At 44.5% G+C, this 21,252-nt stretch overlaps 2 protein-coding genes across 4 annotated transcripts; both read left to right on the top strand.

Moving 5' to 3' along the window:
* Positions 1-213: 213 nt before the first annotated feature.
* Positions 214-5,412, top strand: LOC125517654 (protein TANC1-like). The gene is made up of 13 exons (XM_048682863.1): positions 214-476; positions 593-664; positions 914-1,084; positions 1,573-1,704; positions 2,210-2,349; positions 2,435-2,560; positions 2,698-2,823; positions 3,051-3,203; positions 3,971-4,069; positions 4,152-4,250; positions 4,387-4,557; positions 4,669-4,748; positions 5,063-5,412. The coding sequence occupies exons 1-13, from the start codon at positions 341-343 to the stop codon at positions 5,130-5,132; spliced, it is 1,575 nt and encodes a 524-aa protein (XP_048538820.1). The 5' UTR covers positions 214-340; the 3' UTR covers positions 5,133-5,412.
* A 1,680-nt stretch (positions 5,413-7,092) lies between these two features.
* LOC125517653 (ankyrin repeat and protein kinase domain-containing protein 1-like) lies at positions 7,093-17,387 on the top strand. 3 transcript variants are annotated; one of them, XM_048682862.1, is made up of 13 exons: positions 7,093-7,293; positions 7,392-7,460; positions 7,937-8,104; positions 8,303-8,342; positions 9,958-10,089; positions 11,900-12,039; positions 12,479-12,589; positions 12,726-12,851; positions 15,302-15,454; positions 16,018-16,116; positions 16,193-16,363; positions 16,471-16,550; positions 16,928-17,387. In XM_048682862.1, the coding sequence occupies exons 3-13, from the start codon at positions 8,084-8,086 to the stop codon at positions 16,995-16,997; spliced, it is 1,143 nt and encodes a 380-aa protein (XP_048538819.1). In that variant the 5' UTR covers positions 7,093-7,293; positions 7,392-7,460; positions 7,937-8,083; the 3' UTR covers positions 16,998-17,387. The 3 variants fall into 3 exon arrangements, with proteins under 3 accessions (XP_048538819.1, XP_048538817.1, XP_048538818.1); XM_048682860.1 differs by lacking the exon at positions 8,303-8,342; XM_048682861.1 differs by lacking the exons at positions 7,392-7,460; positions 8,303-8,342.
* The last annotated feature ends 3,865 nt before the right edge of the window (positions 17,388-21,252 follow it).

Here is a 21,252-nt window from a genome sequence, read left to right on the forward strand (position 1 = left end):
GCCGTGGATGTACGCCTAGCATTTCCATTTCAAAACCCCCGAGCAGGAGCCACCACTCGGGTGCCGCATAGCGGATACGCCTCCCCCCACCTGCTCCCGGCTCGATCACGACCGTCGGATCGGACACGTGGCGCCCGATCCCCCGCATCCCGCGCTCCCGAGTCTATCTCTCTCCCACGTTCCCGCCCCTCCCATCCCATCCCATCCCATAAAGCACGCAGCGGCAGCGGCAGCGGCCACCTTCCCGAAGCTTCCGCCTCCACACACCGGAATCAATCCCACCTACCCAACCCCAACCCCACTCCCACTCCCTCCCTCACCGCCGCTAGGGCTCTGCTCCATGGCGACGGGGAGGCGCCGCGCCGTCGGCGGCGGCCGGCCCCGCGGGGGCGGGTCGGCGGCTGCGTCGGGGAGCATGGGCTACATCTCGGCCAGCGTCAACCTCATGGGCGCCCACCTCGGGATGCGCCGCATGAGTACGTCCGTCGCGCCACCTCCGTTCCGTCGCCCTTTCCCTCCCTCCGATCTGTCCGAGTAGAAGAGGTCTCTAACGGCCGGCGGTGGCCCCTTGTTTTTTTTTCTTTGCTTCCAGACAGCGAGCAGTCGGAGGCGATTAAGCGCGTCATCGAGTCCTCGGACGTCGTCGACCCCGACCGCGCCATGAGTGAGCACCCCCCGCCCCGCCCCCGCGAAATGCCCCTCCTTTTCTTCTCCTTCTAGCTAGGGTTTGGGTTTTCCCAGGGTCCTCGCCCAACATTGTGCGGTCAACTGTTGGTCCCTGTCTCCTGGGTCCCTTGATGTTTGCTTCGGGGCCCACGACTCAGTCATGCGAAATCGTGAAAAATGCAAGATTTACATCTTCAAAAAAGTTTGTGCCTTGACGTTGCTCTTTTGGGAAATCTGGGTTTTGTAGGGATGATGGACAATGTGAATGCGAGCGACAGTGATTCGTCGGATAACAACGAGGAGATGGAGGACTATGGGCCGCTGCACGAGGCGGCCGGCACGGGGAGGATGGACACTTGCAAGTACCTGGTGGAGGAGCTTGGGTTCGACATCAATGCTGATGCCAACAATGATTCGGGTATATGCCCCTGCTTCCTCAAGTGCCAGATTAAATGCTGTATTTTGTGGGCTCATCTCTATATGTGAATTGTTTGCTGTACATGTGTAACATACACTGCATGTTCTTAATTTCCTGCGTGCATTTTCTCAGGCGACTTTGCATCTTGCACAGCTAAATGAATGCCCATATGTTAAATTAGTAATATGCTAGCTTTTGAATGGCAATTTTATTGTTAATAAGCAAAATAGTGCCTTGTCCATATACAGCTGCGGTGGTTTCTGCTTCTAATATTGCCTCAGATATGCATTTCTTGTAAATTACTGATGGACAAAGGTCCATTTTGCAATGAAAATATATTGTGCTGATGTGTGGATTGTTATATGTTGAAGTTGTAGTTGCAGTCCAGTATGCGATGGCGCATTTGTAGGACTTTTATGCCTCACTCACATTATGTTGTGTTTGTCTGCCAAAGATGTCTTATCTGAGTTATTTGAATGCTCTGGCAGGCATGACACCCTTGGCTTGTGCGGTGGCGCGTGGTAAAGCAATTGCTGTGAGGTATTTGCTTGACAAAGGTGCTAATCTGAATAAGCAAGACAGTGTAGGCTTTTCTCCTCTGCACTATGCTACAAAGAAAGGTGACTCTCTCTTTCAGCACCTATTTACATTTGTATCTTTACTATTTTGCCGCTGCATAAATGTTTTTGCCACTTATTACTCATTTTCCGTGTTAGAGGCCCTGCCTGATCTGGTTACCAATGAGATGGCCATGCCCAGTTTATTTTTAGACTGCATATTTATATGTTTGTACTTTGTGCTCAAAGCATGACGGTTTGTTACATCTAAGCACTATGACATGTATAATGTGCCACTTGGATATATTTTATTACCTCTTATGTGTTTATATTCTCTAGTATGAAATGGAATTCAATTGCTTATTTTGCCTGCTTGTATGTGAAGCTTTTGATGTGCACTGTGTATGTGTATCTCTGTCCTCAAAATGCATCACTTTATTCAATTGAATAATGCAGTCCCGATCTTATGATCTGTGTTACTGTTTGATTCATTGTCCTAAAATAAGAATTGTCTAAAACACCTTGGTATTCATTGTGATTAATATACTTTACTTTTCATTTTTCTTAGGAAACGATGGGCTGGTACGACTGTTGCTATCCAAAGGAGCTAGTCCTGATATATCCTCTTGTGAAGGGACGCCACTACACGTGGCTGTGTCGGATGGGAATTATGGCATCGTCCAGTCTTTATTGCAGCATGATGCAGATGTAATAAGTAGTTTAATGTTTTCTGTATCTGTAGAATTATTTTGCTTTTTCATGGGAACTGACTTTGTTGCGCAAATACCTGTAGCCAAACAGGGTTTTTTCAGATTTAGGAACACCCATGACTGCTGCAGTTCTTTGTGCTGATGTTATTTGTGTCGCTGGAAAAATTTCTGTGTCTGCTGCTTTGAAGTGCATGAAGCTTCTTCACAAGGTATGGTAACCAATTCATCTTCTTTTTATCTTGACTGCTGCGGGAAATCCAGTGTGGCTTTTGTACTGGATTTCTGAATTTTATGCGAAGTGTAAATAACCACACAGATTCATTTATTACACTGGTTGCATCCACAGGCTGGTGCTGGTTTGAACTGTACGACTCCTGATACTCCATTGGTGATAGCAACCAGCAAAGACTTAACTGAATGTGTCCAGTACTTGTTGGAGGTCGGTGCAGATGCCAATATTCCAAGCAACTATGTAAGTTTTTGACTTTTTTGACTTTCTTTTCTTGATTAATATTATCCTTGGCACTTCTAAACTGAGACTTGTGGCGATGATGTCGTGTTGGTTACTGTTGGAGCACGTGGGAATGTCTTAATTATTGCTGCTTTACTGTATCACACTTGTTTTTAATTGGATGTATCCTATGTCTCTGTTCACACATGTTGCGATCATCCTAAATATTTTCCTCCTGTACACAACAGAACGGTACGACACCAATAGAAATCGCTGCAGACTCTGGAAGAAGAGAGCTCGTGGAGATTCTATTTCCATACACTAAACCCATTCAACGTGTGTCAAACTGGAGTGTTGATGGAATCATTACCCACGCAAAATCAAAGCACTTGAAGGACAAGGTACAAACTCAATTTGAAGTACATTTATTTCGATGTCGCAATCTGTAGAACCTTATGTTTCTCCTGTTTGTGAGATATGTGTGAAATAAGGTGAATGCCATTCATTTGTTATGGTGTGATGTTCTTTTTCCGCAGAGTCTGCCTAGCAGCTACTCCCTCTGTGCCCAAATACTTGGCGTGGTTTTAGGTCAAATCTGTACTAAAACCACGACAAGTATTTTGGAACGGAGGGAGTAAATAACAAATATGTAGAGACAGTAGTACGGAACCATCACTTGGAGAAAGTTGACTAGTTTAGTCTGGGAAGTACATTCAGGAAGTCCTGAACACATATATTGTGAAACTCTGGTCAATAGGGAAACAAAATAGCAAATACAAAATAGAAATATAATCCTGTTAACTGGTTGCATGAAACAGAACTTTAATAGGTTGTTCCATGGAGATAGCATCATGGCATTACTCACTGCAAGTCAGTCAAGTATGTTTTGGTGCGGTTATTCATTTGCCATTATTTACTGGTTTTTAGGTGTTTTCATTGCACAATTTTGCCAGTGCCATTGCGTGGAGATGGAAGTACCACGTTTAGGGCATTCCAATTGTTTGTAACTAAACATGCTTACGAATTGAAGTGATAAAATTGTTGCTCTATAAAAATATTTCTGTTGTTACTTCTATAGAAGTTGTTTAATTGAGCGTCTCGCCTTCTCCATGTTTGTTATCTTCCATGTTTTGTATACTTATTAACATGCTTAACCATCATGATTCAGGGTAAGCAATGTGATAAGGCCAGCAAGGTTAAGCAAAGTGATAAGGACAGCAAGGTTAAGCGGAAAGAGGATGCCAGTGCACGGAAGTCCTCTTCCGAGGTATATCTTGCACATCTAGCACACTATAAAAGCTGCATCAAATGAGTACTGTGGATATAAATGTGTTCTCTTAATGGTGTAGGAGAAGGTAATTCAAGATAAGAAGGCTGAGCTGAAATCACTTGGTGCAAAAGCAGTAGAGGAAAAGGACTATGCCGGTGCATCAAAATTCTACAGCGAGGTATATTGTTGCAGCTGTTCCATATTTGTGGTAACATAGTTGGCTGTTGGGCATGGATGTATACACTCTTTCCTTTTGAGTTTGAGTGGTTTGATTCTGGGATAACGGATCGTGCTTGGGATTTGGTTTGTCGCAGGCAGTCAAAGTGGATCCTAAAGATGCAACGCTCTATTCAAACAGGAGCCTATGCCATCTAAGGATTGGTGAAGCACATGATGCTCTGGTGGATGCTGATGCTTGCATCAGGCTGCGGCCTGATTGGCCAAAGGGTTACTGCCGGAAAGGAGCTGCCTTAACAGTGCTCAAGGTCAGACAAAACCACACTCCACACATGGCTAGCCTTTAACTCGCTGTTTTACATTTCAACCCCATCTCCCCATGCTTACAATGATGTGCTTCATGTTTTTTTAATCATCAGGATCACAAGGAAGCATGCGATGCGTACATGGCTGCGGTGAAACTGGATCCATCAAATCAGGAGTTGCATGAAGCATTTTGGTATTACTCTTTCCGCTTAACCTTGCAATCTGGAGTATTTTCATCTTTGCCTTTCTTTTCCTGAACACGTCTTCTAATTCCAAGGACTGCTTAAATAGAACCTGTTTTTAACTCCGCATGTAGCTCTGTCACATTTTAGTTTTGCTTGCACACTGTCGTTGTGTACCGCTAGTTTCATGCATCTTGTGCATTCTTATATATATGGTGTATCTTTGGTCGCAACATACTTTGGAATAGATTGAACTTTGCACAGTTTGAATTGAACCCTGGCCACCATGGAGGCTCCATAATAACGGTCGTTGCGCCATTTTCAGGGAGGCGGTTGCGGCAATGAAGGCGGAACTTGGCGCTGGACAAAGCGGCAGCTCATCGGACTCTGATTAGGGCCGGCCTGGATGGGCATGCTCATCGGCTCCCTTCCAGGCTTCTCATTGCGTCCGTGTTTACGTCTGGCCAAACTGTTGATCTCTTTGTTGTCTTAGCGAAAGGCGAAGTCGTACTCAGCTCCTTGCTAAATGGCCATGTCTGCTCGTGCGAGCGCTTTGAATTAGTACGGTGCTTTGACGATCTGTTTGAAGCATGAATGGTACTGTATTTTGCTAGATTGTGGTGATGGGTGCTTTGGATTGAACTTGTTTTATCATCTGTGTTTGGTCTGTTCAAATCCGTCTTCAATTGCCCTAGGCTGTTTTGAATTTCTTTCAGTTAGCCGCATTGGCTCGGCTCTCCTGCACTGCATGGTTGACAAGAATTTATGATGATGATTTGGATGAGCGGTTAGGTTGGGTGGGTATTGGAATCGCCGGACGCTTTGCATAGTTGTCCTAATAACTTCAACCTTTCCCTAAAAGAAAAAATTAACTTCAACCTGGGCTCGCTTGTGTAGTATCCAAGAAAGCCTTCAATCCAAAGTGGATCGTCAGTAAAGAAGTGGATAGCACCGATCATTTATTTCCTTTTATTTGCGACGTGGAACACAACAACTAGAAAAAACCATATTAACTGAGTGAAAGAGTGTTTGATAGCACATGAACAGCAAAAGAATTTTGTCGGCATACCACTCTGAGTGGAATCACCAACACCAACACGGCAACAAATCGAGAAGGGTACAGCTGATGGGGACTTAAACTGTTCTTGCGAATCGACATATCACCCTGGGCGTTTGGGTACCCTAACCCGCTACCCAAACCCGAATTGTGCTGCCAAATTTATACCCACACTAAACCGTCGGGTATCAGGTAAGGGTTCGGTTCTCATTTCCTGGCTATTCGGTTTTCGGGTTCCAGTCTGGAAAACCCGAAATACCCACACTACCCGAATTATTCATACTAACCAAAGGAGGAAGGGGGCGGCGCTGGGTCGCCCGTCGGCTTGCGGGAGCTGAGCGAGCGACGAAGCAGAGATGTCTCGCGTGGTATTTGGCATCTCGCCATCCCGAAATACCCATACTACCCCAATTATTCATACTAACCAAATTATTCATGCTATTATCACACTGTCATGTTACCCATACTAACTAAAATACCCATACTACCCGAATTATTCATACGAAAAGCTGATGTGTGCTCCGAATTTTTTGGGTTTTTTGGGTATCTGAATTACCGAAACCGAAATTTCGGGTAATTTGGGTTCGGGTATATTTTTGGTAGAAAAAAAATTCCGGTTCCCATTTTTGGGTACCCGAACTACCCGAACAGGAATAACTGAACGCCTAGGGTGATCGACATATGATAATTTGCTTTGCAATGCCTCGTCTGCAATCAGGGTTGTGAGAGTGTCTAACATGCCTTCTGTTTTATGTTCTCGAGTGAAGCAAGTTTGGGTTTATCGCAAGCCATCGACGAATTCCCGCATTTTTCCTTTTAAACTATGACCACAGTAAATTTTCCTTTGCCCCAGTTTTTCCGAATCGAAGGCACGAATAGAATACTCCCACCGTCCAAAAAATACAGTGTGTATTAGATATTTCCAAAGTACATCCAAACCAGAAAAGATGTTGTCAAAGTCAACCCTTGAAAATTCTGACCAAATTTACAGAAAAAACGTCCTCGCCTAAAATACCAAATCAATGCCATTATACTCATGAGGGAACATATTTTTATATGACCAAAGTTAGTATAAAGTTGAGTCATCTAATTTGGAACGGAGAGAGTATGTATTTGGCATCATGGAGATGGATAAGTCTGTTCAATAAATTTGTCCTTTGATTGAAGTTTGTGATGATTTTCGCAAAAAAAAAAGAAGTTTGTGATAATTGACTTTCGCGAAAACCAAATGCACCCAGATGAAAATTTTCCATTCCCACATTTTCCATTGAAAAAAAAGTGGCACAAGCCGGGCTGCTCATTTCACGTTCCCGCTTCCGCTTCTTCTCCTCCCATTTTCCCCGCCTCCTTCCCCTCGAAGCCACCGCCGAGAGCCCCCACCGGCCCCGACCCCGCGCACCTCGCCGAGGCCGCCGGCCGCCGCGGAAGCCCCGCTACGATGGGGGCGGCGCAGTCGTACCCGGACGAGCCCGTCCCCGACCTGGCCTCCATGCTCGACGGTACGCGCATCTCCGCCACCGCGCGAAACCCTAGCCCCGCCTCGCGCGTCCCCTTGTCTCCGACGGCGGCGAGCTGACTCGGTCCCTCCTTCCTCCAGCCTGCCCCGGCCCGACGGAGAGGGCGCTGCTCGCGGCGGTCCTGGATGGCGACGTTCCCCGCCTCAAGGGTGAGTACCGTACCGCACCGCACCGCACGCCTCGCCGTCCCCCGCCGCCTCGTCCGCGGCGCGCTCGCCTGCCTGCCCGTGAGGCTCCTGCTGCTTCTTGCAGGAGCGCTTGTTTTGCTTCGCGCGTACTGGGCGATTGTGGGGAGACCCCGATTGCGCGCCCGACATGCTAATCAGGGGTGTATTTGCCTGCATCGCGATTGTTTTTGCCGTCTGACACGCCATGGTGGTGGTTGGTACCTACCCAATTGCCCCTGAAAAGGAAGTGGTGGCACCTACCCTTGTGATGAACTGAGGTTCTCGGCCAGATTTGGTTTTGTGATTCTACTACGGCGCTCTAGGCTACTGAATTTCCATGTTTAATTGTTTACTGACAATTTTGACCCAGATTGTGCAATCATATTGTTTTGTTGCAGACTTATAGTTCTCATATGCATTTTATTACAACTTATGTGCCACATTTTGGGGTGATGTAGATTTGGTTCGTGCAATGGATGTTGAGGATAGAGCAAACCTTGCTGACATGGATATACTAGAGGGCGTTGGACTGCTAGGATTGGCCTCATACACGCGTAAAATGAAGGTCTGCGAATACTTGGTAGAGGAGCTTGGTCTTGACGTCAATGCCGGTGGCTCCCGTGGTGGTGCGTGCTTTTCCTCTTCTAGACCAGTTACTGCATTTTTTGTGTTATTGGTTTGCTTCTATGGATTGCCATACTGTCATGTAAGCTGTTCTGTCTGATGCAACATGTAACTCAGACAATGGCTTAGCTATTTTGTTTACATATTCTTTTTAGCTCTAGCATGCAATTGCTATATCTAATTCTGAATGTTAAAAGCAGAAATTGCATGTGGAAACAAGTGGTGCTGTGCTGTCAAATTGTACGTTTTCACTGTTTTTGTCTCTGTTTTGCACTTCTCTGGTGTTCTTGATATAATCTTTTCAAGGCACGTTGGGAAGCTGAATTCAAGTCATGTATGTTTTTATGTTTCTGCTTAACTAAATGACGCTGATGCAGGTCCTTTTGAGAGCCTTTCACTTTTTATGTCATTTTTAGCATCCAGCTCCAAGGTGCATAGGGGAAGCAAAGCTATTTATTATCTCATTTTCTTATATACACTCTATTGGAATGATTGTATGATAGCTTGTTGGTTGATGACATGGACAAATTTACGAACACATATACATACAAGCTATTGGAGATGCTCTTATGATCAAATATGTAGCTCCCATTACATTAATTAATCATCACACATATTCTACTTTGTTACAAATAGAAGGACAAACTGTTTGATGCATGGACCTCGGGTAGTCTTCCCATATGGTGCCCGCCGATAAAGGTGGCACGAGCTCGGTAATCTAACTTGCATGTAGCATGCAAACCAATCCATAGTATTATGTCAGCAAAGATTACCTCGATTTTGAATTTTCAAAATCTTTTCTCTCAAATTATGTACCTGATTGGTGATCTGTTTTCACCACTAACATTCTTGCGACGAGATCTTTGAAACTAGATCCCATGTTGGTATGTTTTGATGACCTTTTCTTTTCTGTCAGTAGTTTTTAGGTTATAGTGACTTGGTTCATGTGATAGCCACTTGGTTACTGGGTTATAGATGCTTGGTTGCCACATTAGGGACATCACTCTCCCACTCATATAAGACTTGCATGGTGGTACTTCTATGGTCAGATATCATCTCCTACTTATTGGCAACAATTGAATTCTCACTCTCTGAGACCGCACAAGATTGCAGTGCCTAAATACATTATTACTTGGTAACCCCATGCACTATTAACGTGGTAATCTTTCACTACTAATATGGTAGCCGTTGTATGATAATCTAGTAGTTGGTAGCGACAAAATGGGATCTTGTTTAGAAGCTTCTGCCGAAATGAACTCAACAATTAAGATGGGTTGTTAATCAGGTTGGTGGTTTAGGACATAAATTGTTTTGAATTTTGAATTTAGCAATAAACACTGATGGCATCGGCACGAAGTGGTAGGTTCCCCACATGCATATACCATCTTTTCTATAGGCGAGGATCTACATTGGAATCCGCTGTATAGGAAAACTATCTGGGCACTTGCACCGATTAGTTTTTCTGTTAATATAATTAATCACATTCTGGCTTTAAAGTTGTTTACCATTTTTATGTGGTATTTTGTCAATATGCTTCCACATATAACATCTCTTAGTGCAGTTCAGAGCACGTGGGAGCATCTACCTCCCTTTCCAAACATGCAAACCAGAACACACCACACAATTGGGCATGCCTGCTCATGCACGCATACCATACTACATGTTTTATGTGGTTATCTGGTGGTGAGAGGATCTTTTAGTATTTACATGGAATGTGGTTTATCAGCCACATTTACAGGAATTTATCTAATGATACCTTATGGTATTGTACATTAGTAGAGCTTGAGTGTTTTCACCTTCGAGATGAGAGAGCGAGATATATTGGTGACCTGACAGAATACTTGTTTGTTGGCAGGTCCACCACCTTTGGGTTGTGCAGCGTTGTGTGGAGAATTTGTTGCTGCCAGATATCTTCTCAACCATGGAGCCGATCCAAATAAGATAGATGGGACAGGCTTTGCTCCTCTTCATTGTGCTGCCAAAAATGGTCTTTCTCTCTCTGCATAAGCTCATTGATCCATTGGTGATTTTCATGAATATTAATCTATTGCTAAACAAGAACAAGTGAATGCGAAGCTGTAACCATCAAACCTTCCGGTTTTGAATATTGAAAATACTTTCCGGTAATTTCACTGCTGTGCAGTAACTCTTTGTTCCATGTTAGTTTGTTCCACTGACTTATTTGTTGCCCTATATTTTCTATGCTGGGCTGGTCTGTTCTGGCCTCAGGATCAGCAATCTAGAAACCACCCGACAATCTTTTATGTACCTATCTTTAACATTCTTCTCTCGATCTTCTTAAAGGTATGTTGGTGAAATTGTTTTACAGAATCCTCAGGCACCCGAGAAAATCGTGCCTTTTTTTTTTAAACACAGGCAATCAGCCAGAAGAACCAAATCAAAATACGAAAACGCAGCGTCCAGGAACCATGGCAGCGGAGCAGAAGAGACAGCCAGATCGTAGCAGGGGGCGGGCAAGCACACGTTGCGGCCATTGACCAGAAAGGCAGCTTCATGCGCGGCTGTAGGAGAGCAGTTTAGACGCTGCAGCAGTTGACGAAGGATGGCCAGTGAATCGGAAGCCTCCTGAATTGGGACGGAATGGCGCGGAGCTGGCGGATTGAGCGGTGAGCTGATCCATGCGGCTGGATCGGCGGGTGTTGACCAGAGAGAGGCAGCAGGATTCGGCAGCTGGCGGCGCCCTGGGGTGGCAGCAGCAACGACGTGACCTTGGGGAGGTGGCGGCATCACGGGAGGAGCAGCAGGGTTGACCTGCGGATGGTGGAGGTGGACGAAGTAGCAGCCACCCCTGGCCTTGTCAAGCGCTTGCAGCCGCTCCTGCAGCAGGAGCGTGGACCTGCAGGGCGGAGTGACGTGGACTGCAGGGCGGGGTGACGTGGACTGCAGGGCGGGGTGCCAGAGCAAGCGGGCAGCGTGTGCGGGCTGAAGGAGGTTGGCCAGAGGCGGAGGCATGCGTGGCGTCAGGACAGAGCAGCAGCCGGCGGCGAGACAGACAGCCAGAAGAAACCGGCGGCGTGAGAGATTGGATTGGGAGACCGAAAAAAAATCGATCGGAAGAGGAGGACGAGTTGGGGCGTCTGAAGGAGACCTAAACCTAGGCTCTAATATCATGTTATGATGCAATTTATCTCTATTGCATAGCCCAAGGGGCATATAAATATTACACAAGACTCAGGGTACAAGGAAATGAAACATAGCCTAACAGGACTCCTAGACCTAATACTAATACTCCTTAACAATCATTACTTACCGTTGTCAATATGAGCCTTCAATCCCGGCAGCATTTAATTCTAGTGGTTCTTTCAGACCATGCTTTGAAGCAATGGTGTTTGATCCACACATTTTTAACGAAAGGGGGTAGCCGGCCTCTGCGTCATCATAATGCACACAGCCATGTGTGATCCAGTGATCCACACATATCATTGATAAGTTTAAGACGTGGGTGTCCGGGTAACAATATTGACCCATCTGGTTAAGGTGCCATTAATGTTCAATTGTCGGTTCTGCTTTTGATCTTCTCATGATTGTCATTGCAATTTCTGAAAGTTTTTTTTGTAACAACTTAGAGGAACTCAAATGAATTTTATGGTGAACTGATGTCTGTATCTTCAAATGTTTTGGTTTATTACAGGAAGAAAAGGTTGTTATGGAACTCTTTAGTGGCTCAGTGCACATCTTATAGGAATTTATTGCATATTTGTCTTAGCCAGCTCTTATAGTGTGTCTTTTTAATGGTTGTTCTTTATGACACCCATGCTATTCGTGTGTTTTGCTAGGGCATGAATGTGTACTGCGTCTATTATTATCCAGAGGAGCCAGTGTGGATATAGATGGCGCTCATGGGACGCCCCTGCACACTGCTTCTTACTATGGGAATGCTGGTGCTTTGAAGATTTTGTTGGACCACCATGCAGATGTAATGTGTAAATTCCATACTTTTTTCATTGACAATTTGGACAACTTGATGCAATCTAGACGGTTTATATGCTTGCTTTCATCTGTTATGTTGGACTTATCTTTGATATTTTACCAAATCTACTTTCACAAGTATTGAAGTTTTTACTGTATTGTTTTGACATGTCTTCATTCATAAATTTTCTAGTCACCTCACGTTCAAAATAATGGGAATACCTATAATGGCCAAGTTTAGGGTAGTTCGCTGGTAATTTACAGCTTTACAAATCCAAAATAATGCTAATGTATGGATGTGAGTTCAGACATATTATGTGACTGTGTAGAGTCAAATGCGTCTAACCTGTGTTTTCTGTTCTTACGTTGTATTTGAAGTCTTATTGCTGTAACTGTTGAATTATGTCACTTCTTAGGAAACTGATTTTCTTCTTTTTAATTTGTAGCCAAACAGGGTGTCAGAAATTTCATGTGCCCCTCTACTTATGGCTCTTAGTTCTACCAAGCATGGAGTGAGTGAATCTGACTCACTGAACTGTGTCAAGCTACTTGTCAAGGTCTGGTATCCTGTTTGTTTTGTTTCTTCATGTCTTGATTTCTAGACGGGAACTCATTGGTGGGTTTTGTTATCTAATTTTTTTTTGTTATCTGTTTTATGCATGGCATTTTGCTTTGCATAACATGCATCCACAGGCTGGTGCTGACATGAATTCTGCTAATCCGTGCACTCCCTTGGTGGTGGCAGCTACGTATGGCTTGGCTGATTGTATTAAGTACTTGCTAGAGGCTGGTGCAAATCCTAACATTCCAGATGAGCAGGTGAATCCTTGTTCCTCTTATTTTTTTGTTATTCTTGATGCATATGGTACCTTTGTTGGCTCAATGTGTCATATGCTTGTGACACGGTGGATAAGTCATGTCTAACCTTACAAATCTTATGGAAAGTTTTTTTTCCCTTTTCGAGAATGATGGGGGAGGGGGGGGGGAGCAAAATCCCCCATCGCTTGTTGATTCAACTTCAACGGGGCAGGACTATTGAATGCAACCGTTTGACTCGAGCTGGAAAATCCCCCACTACTTGTTGATTCAACTTGAACGGAGCAGGACTATTGAATGCAACCGTTCGACTTGAGCTGGACACATACCCCTTTTGTCTTGATTTTACTGCAACAAGTGGCGGGTAGCTGACTTTTATTTAAGTTTTATGTGGAATGTTATTTAAAGTTTTAGAGGGCAGGCCTGGCGCAGTGGTGAAGTCTTCCCACTTGTGCCAAGAGGTCCTAGGTTCGAACCAGCCTCTCTGCATTGCACTTTGCAGGGGTAAGACTAGGTTCCAATTATCCCTCCCCAGACCCCACCTTGTGTGGGAGCTTATATGCACTGGGTCTGTCCTTTTTATGTGGAATGTTATTGTAACTTGTAAGAATATCACATGTTTCCAGAAAAACAAACACTGTGGTCAAAAGGTTGTTAGTTTTTTCTTAAAAGGGGAGAACCATGGGACATAATGAGTATTTTTTAAAAGTTGCGTGGTTCTTAGCATTTGACTCGACGAGTGTGAAGGGTAAGGAAGCTAGCCGAGCCTAGTAGGATCTGCGTAGGTAGCTGGAACGTAGGGTCCTTGACGGGTAAATTACGGGAGTTTGTGGATGCAGCGGTGAAGAGAGGTGTTGATATCCTATTCGTCCCAGAAACCAAATGGAAGGGACAAAAGGCGAAGGAGGTAGAGGATACCGACTTCAAGTTGTGGTACATGGGGACGACTACAAACAGAAATGGAGTAGGCATCTTGATTAAAGAGCCTCAAGTAGGGGGTGGTAGACGTCAAAAGGCAAGGGGACCGGATTATCCTGGTCAAGCTGGTCATTGGGGACTTAGTTCTTAATGTTATCAATGGGTATGCTCTGCGAGTAGGCCATAGTGAGAGCACCAAGATGGAATTCTGGGAAGGCCCGAAGGACATGGTTAGGAGTGTACCTATTGGTGAGAAGCTCTTCATAGGAGGAGACCTCATCAATGGCCACATGGGTACATCTAACACAGATTTTGAAGGGGTGCATGGGGGGGACTTTGGATATGGCAGCAGGGATCAAGAAGGAGAGGATGTCTTGAGCTTTGCTTTAGCCTACGACATGATCGTGGGTACTTTTTAGAAAGAGAGAATCCCATCTAGTGACTTGGTAGTGGAAAACACTTGAGCCAAATTGATTTCGTCCTCTTGAGAAGAGAAGACAGGCGTGCTTGCCTAGATTGTAAGGTATACCTGGAGAGAGTGTTGTCCCTCAACATAAGCTTGTGGTGGCTGATTTTTGCTTTTGGATTCGTGCCCAGCGGGAGATAGAACAAACTGGTGGAAGCTCAAGGGGGAGGTAGCTTTCAAGGAGAGGGTTATTACGGAGGGCCGATGGGAGGAAGGAGGTGATGCAAACAATATGTGGATGAAGATGACGGCTTGCATTCGGAAGGTAACTTTAGGGGAGTTTGGAGTGACCAGGAGTAGTAGAATCGAAGCTAAAGATACCTGGTAGTGGAACGATGATGTCTAAAACCAAAAGGCTATTAAGGAGACAAAGACTGTTTCAGACGCCTACGCCTGGATAAGAGTGCAGATGACGGTGTTTCAGATGCCTACACTGTAGAAGGATGATGATATCGATGAAGATGTGAGCCATTGAATCAAAGCTGGATGAATGAAGTGGCGCCAAGCGTCTGACATTCTCTATGTTAAGAGAGTGCCACAAAAGGCAAAAGACATGTTCTATAGGATGGTGATTTGACCTGCGATGTTGTATGTCGCTGAGTGTTGGCCAACTAAAAGGCGACATACCCAACAACTAGGTGTAGCAGAGATGCGCATGTTGAGGTGGATATATGGCCACACAAGAAAGGATCGGGGAATGTTGATATACGTGATAGAGTTGATATTTTATGGGTTTCAATTCTAGCCTACCCCAACTTGTTTGGCACTGAAAGACTTTGCTGCTGCTGCTGCTGCTGTTGTTGGCATTTTCCATGAAAATATGGAGCTAACCAGTTTTTATCATTTGACATTCCATTTTTAGAATATTACTTGTGAAAAAAGGTCATAATACTATTACTTGTGGTGGTGATGTCGTGTTGGTAACTGTTGGAACACGTGGAATGTCTTAATTATTGCTGCTTTAGTGTATCACAGTGTTGTTTTAGCTGGACGTATCCTATGTTTCTGTTGTCACATTGCGATCATCCTCCATAAATATCTTCCTCCTGTTCTTTTTTGTACATAACAGTGCGGTACGACACCAATAGAAATCGTTGCAGACTCTGGAAGAAGAGAGCTCGTGGAGATTCTATTTCCGTACACCAAACCCATTCAATGTGTGCCAATCTGGAGTATTGATGGAATCATTACCCACGTAAAATCAAAGCACTTGAAGGACAAGGTACAAACTCAATTCAAAGCTCATTTATTTCGATGTTACAATTTATAGAACCTTATGTTTGTCCTGTTCATGAGATGTGTGAAATAAGGTGCATGTCATTCGTTCGCTATGGTGTGATATTCTTTTTCAACACCATCTGCGTAGCAGCTACAATAACAAATATGTAGAAACAGTAGTGCGGAGCCATCACTGGGACGATGTTAATAGTCTAGTCTGGCAAATAAAATCAGGAAGTCCTGAACACATATAGTGAAACTCTGGTTAGGAGGGAAGCAAGTACAAAATAGAAACATAATCCTATTAACTGGTCGCATGAAACAGAACATCATGATATTACTCACTGCAAGTCAGTCAAGTATGTTTTGCTGCGCATATTCATTTGCTATCATTTACTGGTTTTTAGGTGTTATCATTGCACAATTTTGCCAATACTGTTGCTTGGAGATGAAAGTACCATGTTTAGGGCATTCCAATTGTTTTCAACTAAACATGCTTATGAATTGAAGTGATAAAATTGTTGCTCTGTAGGGAGGGCTTAAGTACATGTTCTCTTAATGGTGTAGGACAAGGTAGGTCAAGATAAGAAGGCTGAGCTGAAATCACTTGGTGCAAAAGCAGTAGAGGAGAAGGACTACGCCGGTGCATCAAAATTCTACAGTGAGGTATATTGTTGCTCTATCCGTTTGAGCGCTTTGATTCTGGGATGACGGATCGTGCTCATGATTTGGTTTGATGCAGGCAATCAAAGTGGATCCTGAAGATGCAACGCTCTATTCAAACAGGAGCTTTTGCCATCTAAGGATTGGTGAAGCACGTAATGCTCTGGTGGATGCCAATGCTTGCATAAGGCTGCAGCCTGATTGGCCAAAAGGTTACTGGCGGAAAGGAGCTGCCTTAACGGCACTCAAGGTCAGACAAAATCAGCGCATTGCTGGCCTTTTGCTTGCTGTTTTACATGTCAACCCCGTCTCCTCACGTAGACAATAACAATATGGTTCCTGTTTTTGTATCCTTAGGATCACAAGGAAGCATGTGATACGTATATGGCTGCGATGAAGCTGGATCCTACAAGTCAGGAGATTCATGAAGCATTTTGGTAACTCTTCCCATCTCGCCTTTCTTTTTCTTCAACATGTCTTCTAATTCCAAGGGTCCTTTGAATATAACTGCTTTTAACTTTGACTCCATACGTAACTTTGTCGTTATGTTATGCATATCATTATTCTGGCAGAATTGATAATCAAGTGAAGCATTATTTATTATCATATTGCGGGTGCACTGTCGTAGTGTGTCGTTAGTGTCATCATGTGCATTCCCATGGTGTATATTTAGCTGCATCATCACGTTTGAGCTGAAATGCTTGGTAGTAGTTTTTTTTAAAGAAGTCTGGAATAGATTATTAAACTTGCATAGCTTGAATCGAACACACCATGGTGGCTCCATAATAACCGGTGCTACGTCTGACATTTTCAGGGATGCTGTTGCGGCAATGAGGGCGGAACTTGACGCTGGAGAAAGCGGCAGCTCATCTGAATCTGATTAGGGCCTGCATGGGCGGGCTGGTTCTGGCCGTGCTCAGTGGTTCCCTTCCGGCTTGTTTTACATCTGGTGATCTCGTTTTTGTCTGAGAAACCATGAAACGTTGTGTTGTTGCTACATGGCCATGGGTGCTTGCATGTGCGAGCGCTTGAATCAGTTCTGGCACTTATTCATCCAAATCCGTCTAGAACGCTCCTGATGTGCCCCATTTTGAACTTTTTTCCCACTTAGGCCGAGCTTCGCATCGATGTAATTGAATACGGGTGTAATTTACTTACAGGTGTAACTTACTGGCCAAGAGCTATTTCCTGCCAGAAATGAAAACGACGGGTGGAGGTCTAAGTTTTACAGGGGTATTTGAAATGGAAACGACAACCCAAACAGGGCTTAGCCGTATTGGAGCCATCTTTGGCTCGCCTTTTCTGCATGGTTGGGAAGAAAAAGAAATGATTTCGATGAGCGGTTGGGTGGGTCAAATTTTAGGTCGTCAACTTGTACAAAATTTTAGGGAAGTTGCAATTTCTTTTTCTTGCTACTGTATAGAGACAGGGCATCTTTTTTTACAATAGAGATAAGCTGTTTTGTGCCTAAAATGTCAGTTTGTTGGGCATGGCGGCTGTTTTTGGGTATCTGTTTGAGATGCTCTAATTGAAAGCAAATTTCAACATTTAACTTGGGAACTTCGGGTGTGTTTGGTTGTGTGCAGCCGTTTGCCCCCCTTAAACTTGTGTCCCAGTTGAGGTAAGACAGACTAAACCATGTTCTGCACTTCGGTTGGTTGATCTTGGGCGGGGCACGTTTAAACTGGCGGACGATGGGTAGTTAGCCCTGCTCTCTCGAAGTACTCCTCGAACCGTTCGTCATATGGCATCTCACACGCTGTTTGGTGGCCTCTCTTGCGCAAAGGTTCTAACAATTGTCAAAATTATAGAAGTTGTGGTCCATACCTTACCAATTGACTGAAAATGAAAACATATTTGGTTCTTACATGCCCAGTCTCGATGTACTGCGCCTGGTGAGTGGCGTCGTAACTGACCTCAAGCCCATGACACCAAGGACCATTGGCCAGCTGATTGTGATTGGTCATCCTACGTAACACAATAATCCACACTTAGTCATAAAATTTACAACAAATATTTGACGTCTATACTTGCAATCAAAATGAATAAGGCATACTTGAAACGCATAAGAGAACATCCATACTTCCATACATATGCATTTCATCTTCACACACATGTCAAAGACTCTTTAAAATGCATGTATTTGCACAAAGCCTACATAACACTACACACATGGCAATGCAACATCACACATTCATCCGTACATATGCATTTCAATTTATCAAACATCATCATACACCAAAATGGCATCGCAATTTGTCAGACAAGTTAGGTGACGATGGCATATGCACATATCTATTCATCAATACAACCTAGCACATATCCAATTCATCCATACATATGCACATTTCCTTACTTTAACATTTTTTTAATCTCTAATATTCATCCATGCACATCTAAAAATAATATCTCCAACACATTCATCCAAACATGTTACAATCCAAGTGAAAATATATATGTATAAGCACACATTGTTGTAGATTTGCATCTAAACCAACCACACCACTCAATAGGTAGCTGAAATTTGAAGATATTTAAGGAACTAGGATTCACCCATTGCTAAAAAACACATCAAAAATAGCAAGATTCAACCCAAAACAATTAGAGGAATCGAAGGAGAATACCTTGATCTACGTAGGGGAGGAAAGATCCACGAGAATGGAGCAAAAACAGGTGAGATCCGAGGGGGCGGAGGGTTGGGGAGAATGTTCCTCCTCTGTCCGTCCCGAACAAGAGAAAAACTGGGCGCACCGGGTGGCCTGCACGTGGCCCGTTCAGCCACTTACCCTTGCAGGGGTCTACCACCACCGGCCCTAGCGGTTGGGTCAACTACTCAACTGGCTGCTTCCGGTGTTAGTGGCGTAGACCCCTTTTCCACATGGGCATTGCCGGGTGGTGTGGCGAGGCTCTACCACCGTTGACCATGGCGGGTGCCCATTGAGTCTACCACCAGGCGGTTTGGCGGTAGAAAACCGGTCATGTATGAGGATACTTTCAAACCGGGTTCGATCTTGTTTCTTTTATATGGGGCAAGATCTCGTTAACCTTCCATTGAAGGGCTAAGACAGCGATTTTGGCCCTGAAGAGAGGTAATTAGTAGAAAACAGGGCTATGGTCCAGGCCGGCTCAGCCCATTAGTCCCGGTTCAGTCTAGAACCGGGACCAATGTGGGCATTGGTCCCGGTTCGTGAGCCCAGGGGGCCGGCCGGGCCACGTGGGCCATTGGTCCTGGTTCGTCTGGACCTTTTGGTCCCGGTTGGTGGGACGAACCGGGAGCAATGGACCTCGCTCCTGGCCCACCACCATTGGTCCCGGTTGGTGGCTTGAACCGGGACCAAAGGCTTCCCTTTAGTCCCGGTTCATGTCATCAACCGGGACCAATGAGGTGCCTACATATACCCCCTCGCGCAAGAGCAGAGCACAGTGCTTTGTTTTTTCTGGCCGAGGGGGAGAGGGCTTTGTGGTGCTCTAGCTCACCTCCTATGCACATGAGGTGTTCGATGGAATGCCCGAGCCACACTACTTAAGCTTTCTCCTCTCGAAGCTCGACCTCCAAGCTCCATTTTCCTCGAGATTTGTCTAGATTTAGCGGTCCATCACGCCCCGTCCCCGTCTTCACCGCCGTCGATCACCCGCGCCGATCTCATCACCGACACCACCGTGGTGAGCCTCTTGTTCTTATCTTCTTTCTGAAAGGAAAAATATTCTTACTTGTATGTTTAGATAGATACTTGTATCATTTTCTTACATTTATTATTGCATCTTATATAGTGCGATGGTTTTGGTATCCGCCCCCGTCGGCCCTGTCGGCCCTCGTCCTGTCTATGATTCGGATTTGGTATGTATATTATCTTTATAACTATTGGTTCATTTATTGTTTATGAAAATTATGCCGACCAACGTGACATAGATTTTATTTATCTAGGATGTATGTGAATCGGAAATGCCAACCGACCCTATTGTCGAGAGGTTAAATTTAGTTGAAGAAGAAAACAATTTGTTGAAGGAAAAAATAAAAAAAATTGAGGAGGAGAAGATGATATTGGAGTTGCATGTTACGGATGTCGTCGATGATCACAAGATCAAGATGGATGCAATGCGCTTGAAGATTAGAAAGATTAGAAAATATGCCATTCATACCGAGGCTTGGTATCATGATGCCGTTGGATCAATTGTTACCTTGGTTGCGATTATGATCGCATTTGTTTTCGCATTGAAATGTTTTACATAGTTTCAATGTATGGTTTAATTAATTAGATGCTCTGGAGAGCTATATGTTGTTAGATGAGAACTATGTATGCACTTTGGTTTTAATGTGATGATGAACTTCTATTAATTTGGACACTTTATTATATATAATGCACACAGATGAACCAGCAATGGATGTACGGTGACAGACACACCCGCTAGTACATTAAGGGCATGCATGAGTTTCTCGATGCGGCTGAGGTAAACAATCAGAATGGTTTTATGTGTTGTCCATGCACTGAATGTGGGAATACGAGGTCTTACTCTAACCGGAAAATCCTTCACTCCCACCTGCTTTACAAGGGTTTCATGCCACACTATAATGTTTGGACGAGGCACAGAGAAATAGGGGTTATGATGGAAGATGGCGAAGAAGAAGACTACGATGACAACTATGTGCCCCCTGAATACGGTGATGCTGCAACGGGGGGAACTGGTGAAGATCAAGAGGAACCAGACGATGTGCCCAATGATGCTGCAACGGGTGAAGCTGCTGAAGATCAAGAGGAACCAGACGATGTGCCCGATGATGATGATCTCCGCCGGGTCATTGTCGATGCAAGGACGCAATGCATTAGTCAAAAGGAGAAGCTGAAGTTCGATCACATGTTAGAGGATCACAAAAAAGGGTTATACCCCAATTGCGAAGATGGCAACACAAAGCTCGGTACCATACTGGAATTGCTGCAGTGGAAGGCAGAGAATGCTGTGGCTGACAAAGGATTTGAGAAGCTACTGAAAATATTGAAGAAGAAGCTTCCAAAGGATAACGAATTGCCCGACAGTACATACGCAGCAAAGAAGGTCGTATGCCCTCTAGGATTGGAGGTGGAGAAGATACATGCATGCCCTAATGACTGCATCCTCTACCGCGGTGCATACAAGGATCTT

This window comes from Triticum urartu, chromosome 6 (assembly GCF_003073215.2).
Source record: "Triticum urartu cultivar G1812 chromosome 6, Tu2.1, whole genome shotgun sequence".
NCBI lineage: Eukaryota > Viridiplantae > Streptophyta > Magnoliopsida > Poales > Poaceae > Triticum > Triticum urartu.